The following is a 21,389-nucleotide window of genomic DNA, read 5'->3' as shown; positions in this document are numbered from 1 at the left end:
ACCCAAGGGGCTGGGATGGGTACAAGAGCCACCCAGCTCTCACGCCAGCTGACCAGTAGGGCTCAAGGAGGCGGGCCCTGGCCCCCAACCAGATACCCATGCCAGGACCCTAACCGTGTTCTGACCCTCTCACTGGCCCCCACTCTGGGCTTGCCCTCCCACCCTTGAACCTTAGCTCCATACCTAGCCACTGGCTGGCTGGGTGCCACCTGCTGGTGACCAGACCACCCCCTTTCATCCTTGGGGGGGAAGGCGCTCTGACTGGTTTCTGGGGCTCCTTTACCTGCCAAAGAGCTGAGACCTGTCACTGACCCTCAGGGTGTGCTCAGTAAGTATTTGCTCAATGAATTAATGAATGCATGCTAATGGCCACATCTATTATTCATCCGATGCAAAATTGGGGGTCAGAAGCACAGTCCCTAATTATGACATCATTCGTAAGAGAAATGACAGCTCTGTTAGTCTGTACCATGTGGCTTCCAGGAATCCATTAACGCTAATTACTCCCCAGGAGAACGTGACAGTCCTAGTCTACCACTTAGCACTAGCATTTGGGAACGTGTGGCTCCTCCAGACACTGCTGGGAATGGGGCTCTTGCATCTTGTTTCTCTCTGAAGGAAGGTTCACCCCCCCAACCCCAAGACCTGAGACTCCTCACTTTTTGGAGCTTCTGTTATTCCTGAGCTTGTGCTAAAGGCACAACATTGGTTTTGAAAAACATGGTGGAGCATAAGGTCTCCAGGCACCTTCTCCGTGATCAGGGTGTGGGGGGGGGGCGGTAATGACGGTGCCTCTGGGCATCCCCCACCCATTCAGCCGGGTTTCTTCTCAGCACTGATGCTGTCAGGCCTGAACCTCAGTCAGTCAGTCTCTCTGGGAGAGCAGGGTTTCAGCGTGGCACCCCCACCCTGGCGTGACTTCCCTTGGGCCCAACAGCACCGCTTGTCTACCCTGTAGATACAGTGATCCTGGGGCTCCTGGCTGTGGGACTTGGAGCACATTTCCTGCCTCTCTCAGCCTCAGTTTCTTCATCTGTACAATGGGAATAGGAAGATGTCAGGATCAGACAAGCGGGCGCCCTGTGTCTGTATTCTCAGCGCCAGCGGCAGTTTCCATGGTTGTTACCCTGGTATAATCTGGTCAAAAAAGTCCTTAAATACAAAGACTCAGATCTAAACTAAACTGGTTCCAGACTTTGGACACTCAGTTTATTCATTTTATTGTAAAACAAGGGGCAGCTTCCACCAGCATAATTCATCAGCAGTAAACGTTCCTTTTAGCAGTTACCGTGTTTCCTCGAAAATTAAACCTAGCCAGACAATCAGCTGTAATACGTCTTTTGGAGCAAAAATTAATATAACACCTGGTTTTACTATAAGACCGGGTAGAATATAATAATATATAATATTATATAATAATGCCAGGTCTTATTTTACTATAAGACCGGGTCTTTACAGTATAGTATAGTATATAATATAATACCGGGTCTTATATTAATTTTTGCTCCAAAAGATGCATTAGAGCTGATTGTCCGGCTAGGTCTTATTTTTGGGGAAACGGTAAAACTCTCAGTTCTGTGTGGAAACAGTGGGTTTTGGAGTCAGGCAAACACATTATGTTCCTTAGAAGCCCACAGTCACTACAGCACATTCAAGGTCCTCAGAAATCGGGGTGGTAAAGAAAGGCAGGTGCCATGATCTGTGGTCACTGCACCCCCTAGGCCACCACCCTTGAATTTTCTGTACCAGGCAGTGAGGCCACAGGATGTGTCCTGGGCAGGTAGAGGCCCAGCAGGGATAGAGGGGCCTGAGCCTTCCTCAGCTCTAAACTGGAGCCTTTAGTGTTGGGAATACAGGCCCTACCCTCACAGGCTCCAGCTGAGGTACCACATGTGTCAGGATCAAGGCTCAGCGGGCTGCCGGGCAGAAGGCTGCCATGCTCATGTTGAGGGAGGTGTGATGACAGTATCTCCCGTTGGAGACGTGAGCTTACATGGGCAGGTGGGGCAGGCTGGGCCCTCAGGGTGTGAGGTTGAAGGTGCCCCAGGCCACGGGGCTGCGGGAGGCCAGGTGCAGCCCCAAAGCCACTTGTCGCCACTGGTGTCCAGAGGAGGGGCCAGCGGGGTAGCAGAGCCTGTTACACGTGCCAGACTTGGCGTGAAGCGTGGTGCTGGCCACTCCGTGGGCTCCAGAGCCTGTGGGAGGCGGGTGAAGACAGACTTGATGTGGTGGAGGAAGGATGTCCCAACAAAACAGGGAGGCTATTGTGGAGGCCAGTGCGGGAGACCCTGCCAAGGGGGCTTCGGGTCTAGGGCCGTCCCCAGCTGCGCGCCCCGACTAACACCAGCACGTTCCTCCCCGTAGAGTCGAATGGCAGAGAGCCTGCGCCTCTTTGACTCCATCTGCAACAACAACTGGTTCATCAACACCTCGCTCATCCTCTTCCTGAACAAGAAGGACCTGCTGGCAGAGAAGATCAGACGCATCCCGCTCACCGTCTGCTTCCCCGAGTACAAGGGCCAGAACACCTACGAGGAGGCCGCCGTCTACATCCAGCGGCAGTTCGAGGACCTGAACCGCAACAAGGAGACCAAGGAGATCTACTCCCACTTCACCTGTGCCACTGACACCAGTAACATCCAGTTTGTGTTTGACGCGGTGACAGATGTCATCATACAGAACAATCTCAAGTACATAGGCCTTTGCTGAGGGGCTGGGCCAGCCCGTTTGCCTGTGGCAACCCCCCCCCCCAGGGTGTCACACCCCAACCCAGCTCGTGCTAGGGAGACCCGGCCCAGGGGCAGAAAACGGGGCCTGAAGAATGTGTCCCCGCCGCCCCTCCACCTCATTGGCCCCCACGTTTCCAGCAACATAAATATATCTGGATAGACTGCTAAGTAGGTAGACACACACGCGCGCACACACGGTCTGGAGACAGCAAAGTTCCCCAAAGTGTAGAGGTCTCTCTAAGACTTGAGGGGCTATCACCAAGTTCCCTACAAGCCCTTCCTGTCCCTTCACTCTGCCTTCCCGAGTCCGGCCCACTATGCATGGGGGCCTGAGTGGGACTACGTGGCGAGGTGGCCGGGCCACCTGGAGGAGGCCAGCTCTGCCCCCGCCCCGGACTAGGGAGCTCTCGCCACTGACCAGGAGAAAGTGCTAGAGGGTCCACACGCCTTCCCTGCTGGACACGCCCACCTCTGGCCTACTCGGTACCACGTTCCTCGTTCTCGAACCAGGGTGTGAGGCCAGATGACAGCACGAACCAGACCTCCAGCCACTCACAGCTCTTTTTAAACAGCTTCAAAATATGCAGCAAAAATCCACACAATAACATGAGTGGCACAATTCATTTCCAACTAGGCCAGCTGGGTTCCAGCTTTTCTTCTACTCGTCTGATGTTTTATAAATCAAACCTGGTTTTTCTTCTCTGACATCCTTTTTTTTGGCCAAACCTCTTGTGGTGTTTTCGCCGAAAAACAAATACAGACAATTTCAAATGCAGTTGAGGATTCTTTTTTAAAATGCAGATTTTCAAAACCTATTTTTTTTCAGGTGGTCCTTTTTGTGTCTGGCTTGCTGAGTGTAACAGTTGTTATCTGGACGAGTCTGTCCCTTGCTCCCGAGCGACGCCTCTCGGGGCAGCGTTGTACATACGCCTGTGCAGCGTCCTCTCGTTACTGGTGCAGTTTCTGCTTCGTTTTTATTTCAGAAAATAAATGTGATGTATTTAAAGAAGGCTCTTCACCTAGGAGCGAATGAACAATAGCTAAATGTCTTGGTATTTAAAGAGTAATTTATGTGTGGCTTTGCAAGTGGAGGAAGGGGAGGCGAGAGGCGGGCCCCCCTGCATACCCTGCTCCTGAGATGAGCTGAGAGCGGCTGCGACTCCTGTGAAGGCTCAGCCAACATTGCAGCCTGAGGGAGGCCCTGCTGGGACCCCAAGCTCCTGCCCCAGGGCCTGTGGCACCTGCCACCAAGAAAGGACCTTGGCCGAGGACCGCGTGTAAATATGAAACCCTGCCGCTGCCGAGAGGGAAGGCACCGCCAGAGCCCTTGCCAAATCTTCTCTCTCTGCCTTTGTTCGGTACCCGTGTGTCCAAGGTCAGGGCGCAGAATCACAGCCAAGGACTTTAAGAGACGTACAGAGGAGCTGATATGGTATGAAAGTCAAAGATTGTTTACTTTAAGAAAATAAAATATCCTGAATGAGCCGAGCCTTGTCCCGGCGTGCTGTGTGCATGCAGGGCTCATATCTGGGGGGAGGGGGCAGCCAGGGGCACCTTCCACCCTGAGGTTCCTTTTTCTATGCCACCCGCCCCCCACACACATTTAGGTAAAATCATCTTGAAATGAACGTCAAGAACAAACAACCTCGATAGGAAAGACGCTGCAGAAGAGGGGAGCCCTGCCAGGCCCCTGTGTCCCGAGGAGCTGAGGTTTGGGGGTGATGATGGCTCTTGCCCCTCCTGCTATCCCCAAGCCCCTGCCCAGGCTGCACTGCCATCCTAGAGACCCCTCTGGCAGGGTCAGATTCATCCCCACAGAGCAGAAGCAGTATGCAGAGAGCCTGGAGGGTGCCAACAACCCTCAACAGTGTAGGGTGGGCCCTATAAAGTGTGGGGAGGAGGGGACCCCCTGGCCCACCGTTTGCTGACTGGTTAGAGGCTTCTCCATGTGACGGAAAGCGCTAATTAGAAGTCAAGGAAGTTCATTCACCCTGCACCAGGCTCCTTACAAATTATTTTAACACTCACTACCAAGGCAGTTTGTCTTATTTTACAGATGAAGAAAGGGGCCCAACGTCAAGGGCAGAGAGCGGTGGAAATGTTCTTCTCTGGAGGAACAGTGGGGGCCGGTTCCCCCTGAGGCCTGGGTCCTCGCCTGGCTCTGCCCCCAAGTGCTCTGCCTGGACAGAAGGGACAGGAGCCCACGGGGAGCACATAGCCACCCTGTACCACCGCCTCAAATCCAGTACCCACACAAAGCCCTGGACGAGGGGAGGCAGACAGACGTGCACACGTGTGCACACACGCAGATACTCGGCCTTCAGATATACACACGAAGCTGATATTCTCCTACCCCCACCCCTGAGCCCACTTGGAGATTCCCTTCACACCTTCCCATGTCACCAAACAGCAAAAAACCAAGGGGGCTTTTGTATAAGAGGAAATAACGTGTGACTTATAATCATTGAGACTTATTTTGCGCTTTTAATGTGAACAAAGCAGTAATCTTGCTGTGAGCATCTTTAACCTAAAAATGAATAGCTAGAGGGAAATGAGAGTATTCTGCCTTCTCTCCTGCTGTGGTCGAGGATGGGAGGAGGCTGCCCTGCGCCCTGCACTGCACTCTTGCTCTGCACCCACCCTTCCTCTCACAAGCCCGCCACAACCGGCCCTTCCCCATCCTCAGTCCAAGAACCCTCGGTCCCTCAGGGCGCAGGTCTCTGGGCATTGGAAGTCCCCTCCCTCCTGCACGCCACCTCTTAGCGCACCCGTGCCAGGGCAAGGCGGGAAGGGGTGTCTGGACTACCCGACCCACTGTGCCCGAACAGTGCCCAGCTGAGCTGATGGTTCAGGAGGGAAATGAGATCAAGGACTAGCAGAGGGGAGAGTAAGAGGAGGCTAGAGTTGGTGGCAGGACACTGAAGGGGAGAGGCACTTCCCTGTGCAGGGGGAGCTGGTCCAGCCCCACCCTCTGCAGGCAACTAACCCCTCCCAGGTCCCACCATGAGGGCCCAACTTTCTTTCCCAGGACACACTGAGGAGTTGTGGGCTTCAGGGGTGCCCACCTCCCCCGTGGCCCATGCAGCCACCCAAGATGACGCAATGGGGAAATGATAGTGCCATGTTAACCTCAGCTCCCCTCTGTGATAACTGCGCTGCACACAGGGCCCCTCCCAGTACTGGGAAGCCGAGAATATTGATTCTATTTTACAGAAGAGAAAGCAGAGACGGTGAGAGAGAATGACTTCCTAGCATCACTGGGTATAAAGAGTGACCCGACAGGGCCTGGGTCCCCAGGGGCTGCGCTCCATCTGTCCACACTCCCCGTAGCCCACATGAGGTCCTGGCCATTGAGGACAACAGGGAGGGCACAAGGTGTGGGTCCAACTGGCACAGCCACAAAGAGGGCTGCTCTGCACCATGAGGACGAGGGGCCGCGGCGAGGCTGGACGACACCCTGGCAGGCTGGCCTCACCAAGACGAAGCGGCTGAGGGGCTTCAGGGCTGAGTAGGTCCTAGACCAGGTGCCACCTGGTTCTGCCAAGCACGTATCCCTAGAGGACCTGACCCCTTTGGTAATTCCATATGTAACAGGCTGTCAAATCGCCTGGGAATATTGTGAAAACATGTGGAGAAGGCTGAGAAAGGCCGCCTGCCCTGAGACAGAACATGTGGAGAGGTGCTGGGACCGTGGCCAGGCTTGACTGGGCCAGATACGGGAAGGCTCTCCTGGCTGGTGACGGGAGGGGAAGGTGGCTGAGGAGGCTGAGGGGAGAGGAAGCATCTAGTAGGGGCGGCAGGCTGGGACTTTGCTAAGTCCAGGAAGGGGGCACTGCCCATCAAAGACAGTCAGACTGAGGCTGTGCCAGGCCTTGGTGGCCCCAGCCCTGAGGCAAATGAGAAGGAAAGGCCCACCCTCTGGGGCAGCCAGCCCCGTCCCTCCACCCTGAGGTGTCAGGGCCAGGAGGAGCAGGACGGGTGAGGAAATTGCTCTGGGCCACCTCACCGGCCGGAACTCTGCACTGCAGAAAGGGAGGGCACCCCGTTTTGCTTCTCCACCACTCAACCTAGACTTTCGCTACCGCTATGACTTCAGCTTTCCCCGGACACAGCCAACACAATTTGTCTATATTCCGGATGGTATATAATTCCAGGGGTGCCTCCATGCACCTCAAAACTACCAGAATCAGACCTGCATCCAGACATCTCCCCCTGTGGCGCACAGTCCCTTCCTAGCCCAGCCTGCTCCTTTCTGAGGCCAAGGAGCCAGTCTCCACAGGAGGCCCAAGCATACGTATGGTCTCCTGGTATGTTCTCTGCCTCCCTTCCTCCATCCCTGGCTGGTTCTCTCCTCTGGGTGGGGAGGGCACCTGCCTCCACCCCCACATCACCCTCAAGCCCAGGCTGAACACAAGTGTCCCTACAACGTCCTGCAGCTGAAGCCAGTGGCTCAGAGACCAGCACAAGGGCAGGGCCAGACTCCCAGGACTGAGGCCACCATCAGAGAGAGGGCCCAAGGGGGCCTGGACCATAGACAGGGGGGCTGGTAGAAGGACACTTCCGGGGACTCCGGGCTGTTCAGCTACAACCCAAAATCCAGTTACAGGAGAATCCTCAATGTCAGCATCGGGACTGAACACCTGCCCCCAAAATGAGACCTGTTCCAGATGGGGTAAGCAGAAGCAGGCGAGGAGACAACTTCCACCAGAATCACAGGTGGGCAGTCAGGGCCCGGCTAACAGAGAGCCTGGGCTGGCAGCCTCTGCGTGGCATTTGTCTTTGCAATCCTGGCTACTCCTTCCGGACGCAGCACCACCCTGGGGCTTGAGATCACAGCCGAGCGGTCAGGCCGACGTCAGTCCTGGGGCACCACCTGCTGGTTATTCGGGGGAACCACATAGCAAGGCAGAGCCGTCCGGGAACCAAGACTGGGAGGGAAGACCTCAGTTCCCCACCAGGATACCCCAACAATTTGTCAAACAAACGAAGTGAGTGAGTGAGTGAGTGAGTGAGTGAGTGAGTGAGTGAGTGAGTGAGTGAGTGAAATTGCAGCAAGAAAACAATTGACAAGTGATCTTTTAAAATATGGCATAAACAACCAATGTTTGCTGAGCGCCAACCACATGCCAAGCACTCCACCAGGTTCAGAGGGCGACTTTTGGTGTCACAATGGATAGCAAACCCATACTAATGACCACCAGTACGAGAACTGGCCAAGCCCCGAATGTAGACTATCCAGCAAAGCCACACAGGCGCCCAGGCTACTGACCTGTTGCTACCCATGCTCGGTGATGAAACTCAGACTCGGACAGGCTTTGCTACTGCCCAAAGTCACACGCTGATAAGAGTGGAGTCACTGAAACAGATGCCCTTACCCCCCCCACCCGAGACCCAGTAAGAACACCCCTAACGACACAGCCACACAGGCCAACACAGAATCCACGGCACTCAGAGCCCCCCGCCAGACAGACCTCCTGGGGCGCCCACCACACTGCATGTCTCCCTCCCTCCCTCCAGCTATCCCTCTTCACCTCCCCCACACACACTGCCACATGTCCCTCACCAGAGTGTCTCAGGCCTCCCTTCTGGGCATATCAGAGACAATGAGCAGTGCCCAGGAAATCCTGTGATGAAGGCTGAGGCTCACCACAGGGGCCCTAAAAGAAGCTTGGCAGAACCATCGCCCCCCTGTTCTATGATGCACCCAGAGCTTGTAGATTCCAGGAAATTTTGCAGGGAGGAAATGGAGGGAGTGGGACCTGTCCACCAGACCCCAGGTTACCATAGAGTTTTTATAATTAAGACAGGGTTGGCCTGGCAAGGGCTGGACAAGAAGACCTCAAAACAAAAACCTGCTCCAGGGACCATCACAAGCTAAATGTGAAATGCAAAACTCTTATACTTTTAGAAAAAATATGGCAGAATATCTTCATGATACAACACCAAATTCTCTTAAACAGCACCCCCCAACACACACACACACACACACACACACACATTGGTGAAACTGACTATATTCAAATGAAAAATAGCTGGACAGATAGATGAGTAAACAAATAAAACAGTGAAAAGCCACACATACCAGCCCAGGAAATGGTATCGCCAATGTGTGTAACCAACCAAGTGTTGGAACGCAGAATAAATGAAACACCCTCAAATCAACAAGAAATGGCAGAAAGCAACTCAAGAGAACGGACTCAGACCCCCAGGACGCACTGGGCGGGACAGGAGGCTGAGGCGGCGCTGGGCAGAGGAAAGCTGTCCCCTGTCCCAGTCACAGACGACAACAAAGACACACAGCAGTGACTCAGCACAGCTCACAGCCAGGTTGCTGGACAGGACGCAGCTGGGTGGCTCGGGAAGCAAGTGCGATATTGGACCAAGCTGAAGGCCGGCAGGCTCCGTGCCCCATGACGCCCTCCTCCAGTGGAGGCCCTGGAGGGACTCCAGGAAAACCAGAGCAGAAATGCGCAGGAGCAGAAACAACCGCCATGCCCGTCAGCCGGCAGGGGCGACTGTATCATGTGGAAGGGCATGCCGCAGTTATCACAATGCACCAGAGCCCATGACACGACATGGGTCAATCTCAGAATTATAACATCCCATTTTTTTAAAAGAGCAAAGACACACAGTGAGCAAGATCCATTTACACAGAGTTTGAAAACACGCAAGGAAAGATCTATATCTAATTATATCTGTGGTAAAATATAGACAGGCATTGGGGATAGAGTCACCAAATTATTGGTGGCTCCAGGGAGGACAGGAGAAAGGGTGCTGGGTGCAGGAGGTTCCCAGGGGGCTTGGGCTGTATGACGTTTTTAAACAAGAATCTCAAGCACATGTGAAATATGGTCGAATGTTAAGATTTAGCAAAGCTGGGTGGTGGTAGCTGATGTTCACGATTGTCATCTCTCTACTTCTCTGAATCCTTGAAAGGTGCCTGCGTGGTGAGCACAGGGCTCGGTGCTGAGCTCTGGTCCTCCACAGACATCCTGTTTCCCCAGTGTCTCTCAGCCATGGCCACACAGGAGAATCAGCCGAGGGTCGTTTGAGAAAGGTATGTGCAGGGCCCACCCCCAGAGCCCCAGAGATGATTCTGCCAGCCAGGGATAGGGTGGGCTTTTTAAAAGCCACCAGGGAATCCTGCTGTCCGGCCTAGCATGTTCCCCAACACCCGGCACCCACTCCCCAGGGCTCTGCTCCTTCGACCTGCCTCTCTGCACCTGGTCCTGTCCTTGTCATCATTTCTCTCTGGGACCTTAATTTGGGGAGTGCTCACACCTGGCCATGAATGTTTACAGCAAGCACACTGTGGAGGCGGGGGGGGGGGGGAATGCTGTTCTACATGCTTGGTGAATGTCTTCTCACTTGACCCTCGCTTCAGGCCTTGAGGCAGGTACTATCAGCCTTATTTTAGAGATCATGAAATAACCTGTCTAGGGGCACTCAGGGAACAAGAGGCAGGGCAGAGAGAACCCAGGTCTGTCTGACTACTGGGCCACAAAGCCTGTCTGTCTGCCTTAAGGCACCCCCTTTAGGGCTTGGTATCATGTCTCTTCGAATGTGCTCCTCCTTTAAAATGCCCATGGCATCGTGTGACAGCGCAATGCCAATCTGACACAAATCTCAACCCTCCAGCTGCAGTCAGCCGGTGGCTGGTATCCTGGACGCTTCATCTCATTGGGCTGGGGTGGGAGGGTACAGTGAGACAGGGTGGAGGACCTGTAGGGAAGGACTTTCCAATCCTTAGAAAACGGCGCTAGGGCACCTCACAAAAGACGCCATTTACAGGATTACAATAACCAGGGAAACACAAATTAAAAACAACTCACTTACCAAAATAACTAAAATAAAAAGACAGGCAAGATCAAGTGTGGGTGAGGACGTAGAGTGCCTGGAACGCTCATCCACGACTGGTGGGAGTGTACATTGGTATAACTATTTTCCAAAATCATTTGTAGTACCTTCTAAAGCTGGACATAAACTTGTCTTATGCCCAGCAATTCTCCTCCTAGGTATATCTCAAAATAAAGGTATACAATGTCCAAAGACACTTGTAAGAATGTTTATAGCCACTCTATTCTTGGTAGCCATACACTAGAAACAATTGGAATGTCTATCGGCGACAGTGGATAATAAACTCTATTACTTAGTGGATATAAGTAATGTGAGTATATATATAGTATACTCATATAATGTGAATACCACACTCCAGTGCAAATCAGCAGAAGTCAGTAATATGTAAACACACGTGGATCTCAGAGACAAAATGTTGAACAAAAGAAGCTAGAAACAAAATATTACATGCTGTACGAGGTCAGACAATTAAGTTTGCGAACTCATCCTAGAAAAAGTGCTACATACCTCACTGCTGAATATCACTACAGTCACCTTCGAAGTACTCCCTTTGGGAAGCTATGCACTGATGCTAGTGCCTAGTCCACCCTTCAAAGCAATTTTGGAACTCTTTTTCTGGAATAGCCATCAGAGCTGTCGTCATATTACCTTTGATGACCTGGATGTCATCAAAATGTCTTCAATATTTTCTTTATCTTCAGGTAAAGAAAGAAGTCATTGGGGGCCTGATCAGGTGAGTAGGGAGGGTGTTCCAATACAGTTATTTGTTCACTGGCTAAAAACTCCCTCACAGACAGTGCCGTGTGAGATGGTGCATTGTCGTGATGCAAGAGCCATGAATTGGTGAAAAGTTCAGGTCATTTCCATCTAACGTTTTCACGCAGCCTTTTCAGCACTTCTAAATAGTAAACTTGATTAACTATACAGTTGGTACAAATTCATGATGAATAATCCCTCTGACATCAAAAAAGCTTAGAAACAGTGATGCAACAAGTTCACGAACTTAATTGTCAGACCTCGTATGTTTCCACTTACGTGAAGTTTAAAAAGAGGCATAAACTAATCTATGGTTTTATAAATCAAAGATACTGTTTACCTTTGGGTGATGGGTGGTAACTGGTATGAGGCATGTGAGAAGTCTGGAGAGCTGGGGATATTCTACATATGTCCTTTTTTTAAAAAACAAAAACTTTTTATTTATTTAAGTGTGTTTTTCCAGGGCCCATCAGCTCCAAGTCAAGTAGCTGTTTCAATGTAGTTGTGGAGGCACAGCTCACAGTGGCCCATGTGGGGGTCGAACCGGCAGCCTTATTGTTAAGAGCGCTGCACTCTAACCAACTAAGCTGACCTGCCGCCCTACATGTCTTGATCTGGGTAATGGTTCTGCTGCATGTTCACTTAGTACAACTTAATCGAATGTTCATATATGATTGGTGCCTTTTTACACGTATGTTGTACCTTAATTAAAGCATAACTTTTTAAAAAATGTGCTCTAGACTGTGATCTGCACGCAGTACACACCTGACCTGGAGAGGAGACGAAGGGGCCGCCCAAGTGCCCACTGCGAGCCTACCTGAAGGCAGCTGAGCCAGGTGCTTGAGTGCCAAGTGCAGGTTCTCCCGACAGGCTGTCTGGGGGTCGTTCAGCAGGAAGGACAGAGCAACGATGATGTCATGCTTCAAAAAGCCTTCTCTGGGGAAGAGAAGTCAGATTTAGACACAACTAAAACCAAGCCCGGAGAGGACCCAGGAAGAACTGAGAGTCCGTTGCCCACCCTCACCCCCTACCCGGGCTGGCTGGTGCAGACCACATCCCTCCGGCTACCTAAGAGAAGACAAAGGCCAGAGGTGAACCACATGTTTTGGAATCCGTCCAGGCCACGAGAGCAGAGTGGCTGGTGTGGTGGTAGAAAGAGTCACAGCTCTGCCCTTCCTAGCTAGGACTCTGATTTGAGTTCTTTGTGCCCTGGATCCTTCCTTTCACTCCTCTGAGCCTCAGTCCTATCATCTGTAAAATGGGACTGAGGCAGCAGAAGCTCGTAGCCAAACTCCCTTGAACTGACCACCTGTCTCCACCTGACCAGCACTGATGCCCCAGGACAGTGAGCCACTCACTGCCCCTCCCTCTTCTCCCAGCCGAGTTGCCAGCTTACTGGCAGCCAACTGCTGGCCTCCAAACCTATGTATGCCTATTATGCTTGTTGTTATAATTATGTAAGTTAATGAAATATTAGGTAAGCCAATTAGAGGAAAGAAGAGGTTTTTTTTTCATTTCCTTATGAAAACCAAGTTGAATGCTTTGGGAAGACTCAAAAGCGAGTCTCTAAGAAAAGTGATGATTGAAAAAGACTATAGAAGATTTTTGCATGCAGATTACTTCATTAATGTCTGAGTTCTTGCTCTACGTGAAAAGAAACCAAAGCTGCAAATTAGATGATGTTACAGGTGTGGTTTAAGCAAAAAAATGATGGGAAACAACAACCAATGGGCCCATAGGCAGGAAAAAAGGCCTGGGTGGCACACAGGGATTGATGAGTGCCTAGTCATTTCTGTTTGGGGTTAAAATGAACTGTTTCAAGGGAACATACAATGTCTTTGATTCCCGGCTTTTTAACCATTTCTTTCGATTAATCAGCTAATGGCTGGACCAAATGTCATCTGTCAAGAGGACTTTCTTGGTCACATGACTCAAGGCTGGGGTCAGGAATAAGTGAGAATTCAGTGTGTTGTGTGCACAACGCACAAGAAGTGCTCAACCAACTGTGTTTCTGCTGTGTTGGCCGGGACTTAGCCCCATGGCGAGTTCTGAGTCGTTCTTGGAGAGGAAAATCACAGTGGGACACCCACGTTGTGGGGCCTTCCCTGCCCACATGGCCTGAGGGGTCTGAGCCTCTTTAGTCAGCGCCCAGTTGCCCCCTCCGTGTCATTCCTGCTTTGTAAATCTGCTGTTTGCCATCAGGGCATCTGCCCCACTCACCAGCAGGAGATCAAGAGGGGGCAGGGGGGGCCAGGCCACCTGGGAGGCCCTCATGTGTGGGGGCTGTCATATGCACTAATGTCTCAAGGCGACAAGATACCAAGCCCCAGGCTTCCACCCTCATCCCCCTGCCCATCGCAGTTAGTTGCTTAGAGCTTGATGGGCTCTGAGAGCTACTGGCGTTAGTTATATGATCACCGCTGGACCTGGGCAAACTTCAGAAGTTGTCCCTGGTTAGTTCTGGCCCTTTGTCCAATGTGGCAGCCGGAGTTTTGGACTCCTGGACCCTGGGCACCTGAGAGGCCTCACTCAGGTCAGTACGAGGGTTGGCAGAGAACACAGGAGTGAGTCACCAGGATACATAGGTCCTTGGTCAGTGACAGTTTCTTCAGCCACGTCCTGATAACGTGGCCACAGACAGGAGCCCTCCTCCCCCTGCCCCGACTTCCTAGTGCTGCTAAACAAACCCACCGTCACCCTCACTAAGCTGGTAGTTTCCTTCTAATCACCAAGTTCAAGCATTTCTCTCAGCGTCTGTCACCCTTCATCTAGATCAGGTCCAGAAAGAGAAAAGAGGAGCAGGAAGAATGAGAGACGCTTTGTTCCTCTGGCCCCTATTGGGCACAGTGAGACTCCACCAAGAGCCTTGCCAGGACACAGAGCAGGAAAGGGCGGAACCCCCCTCATCCCCAGGGCTTGTGGCCACACCCACCACTCCATCCCCTGCACCAGTCTGCCCTTCTTGGTGTGTGTGAATTTGCAGCTTTCGTTTCTTTAAAGTGGAGCAAGGATTCAAAGACTAATGAATGAATCTGCATACAAAAATTTTCTAGAGACTTTTACAATCATCTCACTTTTTTTTAGAGAGACTCCCTTTCGAGTCTTCCTGTGGCACTACCTCGTCACACGCAGCCCATCCACAGCAGCTACGCTCCACATGTGATCGGGCTGGCCACGTCCCCTGCCAGGGACTCGAAGTTAGAACCCAGAGAGAAATCGGGGAGCTGGGAGGAGAAGGAGACTGGGAGCCGAGGTGCTATCTGGAGATGGCCTGAGCAGGCGAACGTGTGAGTTCAGAGGCCGTCTCCGGGAAGAGGGAGGCAGCCATCCCGAGACAGGAGCGGACACCCAGGCCAACATGGGGTGGACATTTCCAAGGTGTCCCCAGGCTGGCAGAGCACTTCACATGCATTAACTCCGTTAGTTCCCTTCCCCATGAGCAGGTACACACAAGGACACTGAGGCACTGAATGTTTGGGGAAAGACAGGACTGAGAGATCTTCAGTTTTGTGAGACCCCCTGACATCCCTGAAAGAACGAGAAGCATCTCTGAAGGGGCGTCTGTTGTTTACAAAACACACCCGCAGACAGAGAGCACCCTGCCACCATGATGTCATGATGTCATCTGTCAGTACTATTATTATCACTCTGCCTCCCCCCTCCTTGCTGGGCATGTGCACACTGGGCAGCGGTCCCTGGCACGGCGTAAGGGCTCTTTGTGATTTTTGGATCCGTTTTTAAGACAAAGTAAAACTAGTAATCCCAGATCAAGAGGGTGAACTGAGCTAATGTGGGAAAGCACCTCTGACCCCACCACCACACACACACACACACACACACACACACACACACACCTAACCAAAATGCTAGATGAACTGCTTTTAAAAAAAAAAAGTAAAATTCAATATTGTGCTTACACAGGAAAGGGACATTTCCAGATGCCGGAAACCTAGAAGAACCATGAGCACGGTTGGAGCCACCAGCCCAGATCAGGTGCGCACTTTGAGGCTGATATCTTAACATTTGCGTGGGAATGAACAGGAGCCAAAGCCATAGGCCCTGTAGGAGTCGGGGAGAGGGCACTGGGGTCCCCACAAAGAGCCAAGAAAAGGTTAAAATATCACAGGTAAAAGCTAAATTGTTGTGGGGCCTGAACTTTCTTTCCACTTTCGAAGAGGGAAGCTCAGAGCTGGAAACTCACAGAAAAGCTGGCCTAGAACAGAGGGCCACATTAGGCCCCCACAGAGGCAACTAAAACCACTCCAGAGACCTATTCTGGCCAAAAAGAAATCCAGCCAAAGAACTGTGCTACAGACAAAAATCAGAGTCCTCAAGGTCATGCAAGGGCACGCCACCTAGGGGTGTGGTGTGGCTCCAAAGCCTGACATTGGTTTCCAGAGACAGCTGCCCACCTGCCCACGTTATGGGTCGCCATGATGTACAGCACCTCGGTGGCCTTGATCCGAACCATGTCGTCAGCATCCTTCAGCAAAGCTTTCAGGCTCTCCAAGCAGCCTGCGAAGCAGAAAAACCTTTGTATATTTACCAGTCTCAGAAATCAACTAACCTACAAGTCAACGGGTGAACCAACATCAGGCAACAAGAGGTTCTGCTGCTTTGCGGGGCGGTGGAAACTTTATGGTTAGGAAGTATTTCAGAGTCACTGCAGGGGGCTTTCTGTGCTCACACCCAGGGAACGTTTCACCTAACACCCTTCTTACACTTCCTAATAATAGTGCCTTCTCTCACAGTCCACCATGGGGTTGAGAAAATGGGCTTTTCATTTGGAGAGACCAAGGATCCAATTCCAACCCTATCCCCAAATAGTCACGTACGCTCGAATGGGCTACATTTAGGAATGCCAGATTGAGCAAATAAAATTCCTGCTTTACTGATTGATTGGGCCACCCTAGCCTCACATCCTTTCTCTGAGTCTCAGAGTTCTTACCTGCTGGTTGAGGATTCTCCTTCCCTCCCAGGGCAGGTGTTATGAGGATTAATATAACATGGACACAGCACGTGGGGCGGTGCTGGGCCAGACTCAAGCTCATTAAATAGCAACCCTTATTACTGAAGCTCCACCCAGTGTCCAAGGCCATGCCAGGACCATCGCTGCCTCTGGAATTAAACCAGTCCTTCAGCTAAGCCTGGAGGGAGAAGTGATAATACATCCATCATGTACCTGATCTGAGAAAGGTGTGACCTCAACTCTTATGTTGGTAATTAGGAGAGTGGGAAACAAGGGACAAGGGTCCCAGATACATGTTGGTTTCAGTAGGGTGCCTATCTTTCGTGACAGCCTTGTGGATGAAACAGATAAACTGGGCTATTCATGAATTTGGGGCCACTCGGTTGAGTCAAAGCAGAGGGGTCTGGTTTGTGGCTCTGGGTCAGCCGCTGGGGGTGTCCCGAAAGGAATGACTGACCAGCTGGGAGGGATGTTGTGAAGGGGCCAGGTCACCTCAGCTCCTCCCACCTCAAGCCATCCAGACCCCAGTCGTGGTCACCTGGGTTGTGACATTCTCACCTATGTCGATGGCAACGTAGACATGCTCGGGGTCATGCATGAGGTCACACAAAGCCATGAGAGCTTTCTGCCTTGTCAGCAGGTCCAATGACTGCAGCTCCTTGTTCAGCTTGGGCAGAGCCCGGCAGCCATAGGCGATGGCAGCCTGGGTGGGGTTGATGTCGGGGGGAAGGTACATAGAGATCCGGGCCTGGGCCATCTTTCCACGCCTGCAGAGGGTGACTCTCCAGCTTTCAAAACGAAGCTCTATAGAAACCACTGATTAAAAGAACCCCAAAAAAGTTGTCGTTATTATTACTGTGGTTTAGAAGCTACTTCTCATTTGATCCTCAAAAAGGTAAGCGCAGCCAGGTGGATATTTATACATCCATTTTACAGATGAGCAAACTAAGGCTGAGAGCAATGAATGGATCTGCTCAAGGTCACAGTGAAGGGAAGCAGCAGTGCAAACTGCAAACTCCAGAGTTCTCTCATACTTAACAACAGAAAAAACCACTCACACTTTACAGGCTGGGCCTTTGGTCAAAGGCACCAAAGAGATAAACACTAATATGGTCACTACGTTTAGTGTTTCGCTTGTGCCAGCTGGTATCTAAATCAACTACCCCAGAAGAAGGGGACTTGTATTATCCACATTTTACAAAGGAGGAAGTTGAGGTTTAAGGACAAGGGTCTTGCTGGAGGTAACAGAACTGGTAAGGCTAGGAGCTGATGTTCAAATCCGGGTCCAGCTCCTTCACCCATCAGGGACCCATATTCAGATGCTCTAACAATCCACAAAAAAAAGGAATTAAGATTAAAGAGTGAATTATTTTTATTACACACACACACACACACACACACACACACTTTGAGCAACTATAGGCAGTGTGTAGCTTAGTAGTTAAGAACGGGCTCCAGACCCAAATCATGGGTGACCCTTGACAAGTTATTAATACTTCCTCTATCTGTGTCTTTCTATTGCTGCAAAGGCAGGTGATAAAAGCACTTCCTTCCCTCTCTCCCAGAGTTGTGCATATTAACTAATACTCATGAGCCTGGCACACAAGGGCTTCAGATATATTGGCTGTGGTAATTATGGTGGCCGTTGTTATTGTCGCATTTAGTGGCAGTCACAGGCCCCCAGCCCCATAGGAATCTACTCCAGTAAAACAGGTGAGCCACACTCTGATTCCAGGCACTAGGTGTCAAGGGGAGGAGGAAACTAGGCTGGGAGAGACGTGGCCATTTCCGATCTGGGCTCCCCTCGAAGGTGCCGATGGGCCCTGAGGGGAGAGGCCTGCCTTCCTGTACGGGGCACGGCCTGCGGGAGTCCGGCCAAAGATGAGAGAGCCTTGGGGTGTGAGGAAGCCAACCCCGTGTGAGCCGGACTGGTGTGGTCTGGGGGGCCCCCTTTCCCGGACCCCTGTCCGGCCACCGACCGCTCACCTGCCTTAGCGTGTGCGGTCCCCGTAGCGCACGCCCGTTGCCAGGCGACCCAGTTGCCAGGCGACTCCGGCGGCGTCCCAAGCTCCGCGCTCTGCACACTTGGCGCCCACCGCGCAAGCGCGAATAGCTCCAGGCAAGGGCCGGCTGTAAAGTGGGGACAATGATACTTTACAGGGTTACTGTGAGGAACAAAGGCAGCTCAGCTTTGTTCATGTATGCCTTTGTCTGTACTGAACACTTTGCGTGCCTTTAATCCTAAGAGTAACCCCGTGAGTTGATAACATTATCCAGTTCACAGACAGGAAACTCAAAGAGATTGAGTAGCTTCCCCCCTGCCTAGCCCTGGTCCATGCTCCTTGCTTTTCAGGCTGACTGTCTGGTAATGACACAGATCGCTGTAGTGGACCCAACACACTGCTGACTGGAGCAATTGTGCTTGAAAGCAAGCCAGACCCAGTCATCACATGCATAAAACCCTCCATGGCTCCTCACTGGTCTCAGGACAGAGTCCAAATTTCTAGTCTGCCACTCAAGGCCCTGGGTGATGGTCTCCTCCCGCTGTGCTGGACTCACTACCCCAAACAAACAACTCTTTCCTGCAGCCTGGGCTGCTTGTAACACTAACCACCTCTTTGTTCTTCAGGACACAACTTGATGGACACTTCCTCCATGAAGCCTGTCTTCTCCCCAGCTGCAAGTTAGTAAGTGATCCCATAGCTTAATTATTCCATTGGCATACTTCCCTCCCCTAATTCTCTATTTACTTCTCAGTTTCTTCCTGCCTATTCCAAACTCCCTGAAGGTGGAGGCCATCTCAGTCTTGTTTACTTGCCTCTCTGATGCCAGGAATACACCAAGAGGTATTCAGTAAGTGTAGAAAAAATGAGTGAGTAATGGACTTAAATCAAGCTTTATACTAATCTGCAAGGCACTTTCACATCTTGTGTGATCCTCACAACAAACTCTTGAAGTAAATAGTTAGGTCCATTTTATAGCTGAGTTAGTTGAGGCATAGGAGGAGGTGGAGCAATTCACATTAAGTTCATCCCCTAGGCCTGAGCCCTTAGCAGTGTAACTAACAAAGGCACCAAGCATCAGTCTCCAGCACATTTAGCTTTGAAATGAAGATAACTGACTCAGATCTGTGTGTCGAGAATCCCATATGTGGTATGGAGATCTGGCCCCTACGGCTGTCTTTCAAAGGACCAAATCATGAAGGGTCTCTATAACCCTGAGCATCTTTGCTTTTTAAGGAAGGTGGTATGGAGAACACTGGGCTGCAAGTCAGGAAATCTGGGTTCCAATTCTGTTTCTAACTCACTAGGCAAATCATTTTGATTGTGTGAGCCTTAGTTTCCTTTATCTGTGCAATCAGGGAGCTGAATTAAATAGATTCTCAAAACTGAGAACCTGGGGCCTCTCAGAATCTGGGTACATAGTCTTTGTTTTTTTTAATTGTCCTTCAATTTTATTATTTTTCAATCTCCTTTTGATCTTTTAAAATATACATATAATGAGCTATATAGCATATATATTAATTTGTGAAACATAAAAATATAATAACCACCTGTGAACTCACCACCAGAATATTATCAATGCCTGTCTCCTCTTCCCCGTTCCCAGATCCCATCCTCCTCTCCAAAGCTAACTACTGTCTCATTATTTTGTTAGCACACAGTCTTACAAGCGCCTCTGGAGGCCATCTAGCTCCACATGCCTCACTCTCCAAACAGAAACTAGTTCACGGGAGCTCAGTGACTCTGGTCAGCTTTTAAACAGCCATTAATTACAGCAATTAATTTTGTAGCATGAGCTCTAGAAGCCAGGCATATGATATTCAGGCACCATTAGATTCAGAACAATGCAGATTAAGGTCCCTAAATGGTAAACATGTCGATCTCTTGCCTCTGCAGGGTGCTGGACTCCAATCAAATGCCAGTGCTATAGCAAGAGCTCTTATGCCATGATTACAGACAAGAGGCGCCTGCAGGAAAGACTCAAAGGAGGGAAACACTCCAAAACACATCAGAGCTGACCTGGAAGGGCCAGAGATGGGGGATGTCATTGTATTCTGGGTTACAAATTATTTCTTTTCATTTACGTTATTTACTGAATAGGCAATATGTAGATATAGAGGAAAATCCAAAAAGCAAGAAAGTAAAATGTCTCCTTTGGTACCCTGGCAACAGGTTGTCCCCACCCGTGGCCACCACTGGCATCTTTCCAGAGATAGACTCAACTTACACAACTAAATATGATTCGTTTACTTTTTAATGTTGTGGCAGCATACTTCAAACACTGTGCTTTACCTTCTTTTTCAAATTTAATATTCGTTCACTCACTTAACATTCACTAATGTCTGCTTTGTGCAGGTACTATTTAGCCAATGTGAAACACTGATGACTAAACACAGAAATCCCTTGCTCTCATTGCTCTCAGTGGAGGGAGATACACAATTACAATAAACAATAAGCTATATAATATGTTAGAAAATAGTAAGTGCCTGGGAGAAATAGAGCAGAATAAGGAGTTGGGAGGATGCTGTAATTGTAAAGAGGGTGCTCAGGGGAGGCCTCATCTGGAGAGAGCAACGTGAATACCTGAGGAAAGAGCATTCCAGGCGCAGGGAACAGCCAGTGCAAACACCCCAGTGCCTGGCCTGTTGCAGGAACAGCAAGGAGACCACTGGAGCAAGTGTGGGATGAGATGGGGGAGGACGGTAATCAGTAGGAAATGACTTAAGAGAGGAAACGGGGCCAGGGCAAATGACGGGGGCCTCTTGGGCCATTGTAAAGATTTTATTAATCTGAGAAAGATAAGACATTGGAGGGTCTGGAGCGGAGGATTGACGTGATCCGATCTGTGTTTTAACAGGAGATCCTGTTGAACTGGGAATAGTACAGGGGCAAGGGTGGAAACAGGGAGACCAGTTAAGGGGAGAGAAGATGATGGCTTGGAAGTGGAAGGCAAATAGAGGATACTGGGCAAATTTTCAGAGTGGAACCTACGGAATTTACTGATAGATCAAATATGGGATATGAGAGAAAAATGTCAAGAGATCTTCAAGATCCTTACATACTGATATTTAACAA

At 50.7% G+C, this 21,389-nt stretch overlaps 2 protein-coding genes across 4 annotated transcripts in view; one reads left to right on the top strand and one right to left on the bottom strand.

Annotated features, from left to right (window-relative positions):
- GNAZ (G protein subunit alpha z) overlaps positions 1 to 4,214 on the top strand; it is a 50,248-nt gene extending 46,034 nt beyond the window's left edge. For both annotated transcript variants that reach the window (XM_074321015.2, XM_088800898.1), the window contains exon 3: positions 2,365 to 4,214. In XM_074321015.2, the coding sequence (XP_074177116.1) occupies positions 2,365 to 2,709 (345 nt within the window). In that variant the 3' untranslated portion in view covers positions 2,710 to 4,214. The remainder of the gene's footprint in view (positions 1 to 2,364) is intronic.
- The window catches only part of RSPH14 (radial spoke head 14 homolog), a 76,788-nt gene that overhangs the window by 55,053 nt on the left and 346 nt on the right, over positions 1 to 21,389 (bottom strand). The window contains exons 2-5 of one of the 2 annotated variants that reach the window (XM_019710337.3): positions 18,298 to 18,441; positions 16,870 to 17,127; positions 15,755 to 15,857; positions 12,160 to 12,278 (exon numbers count right to left, since the gene is read on the bottom strand). In XM_019710337.3, the coding sequence (XP_019565896.2) occupies positions 12,160 to 12,278; positions 15,755 to 15,857; positions 16,870 to 17,068 (421 nt within the window). In that variant the 5' untranslated portion in view covers positions 17,069 to 17,127; positions 18,298 to 18,441. Of the gene's footprint in view, positions 1 to 12,159; positions 12,279 to 15,754; positions 15,858 to 16,869; positions 17,128 to 18,297; positions 18,624 to 21,389 lie in introns of those variants that run through there. The other variant, XM_074321412.2, reaches the window with a different exon arrangement.

The sequence above is a fragment of the Rhinolophus sinicus genome, chromosome 9, assembly GCF_057876585.1.
Source record: "Rhinolophus sinicus isolate RSI-liver-muscle chromosome 9, RSI-T2T, whole genome shotgun sequence".
NCBI lineage: Eukaryota > Metazoa > Chordata > Mammalia > Chiroptera > Rhinolophidae > Rhinolophus > Rhinolophus sinicus.
This window is presented reverse-complemented; position numbering and strand designations above follow the sequence as displayed.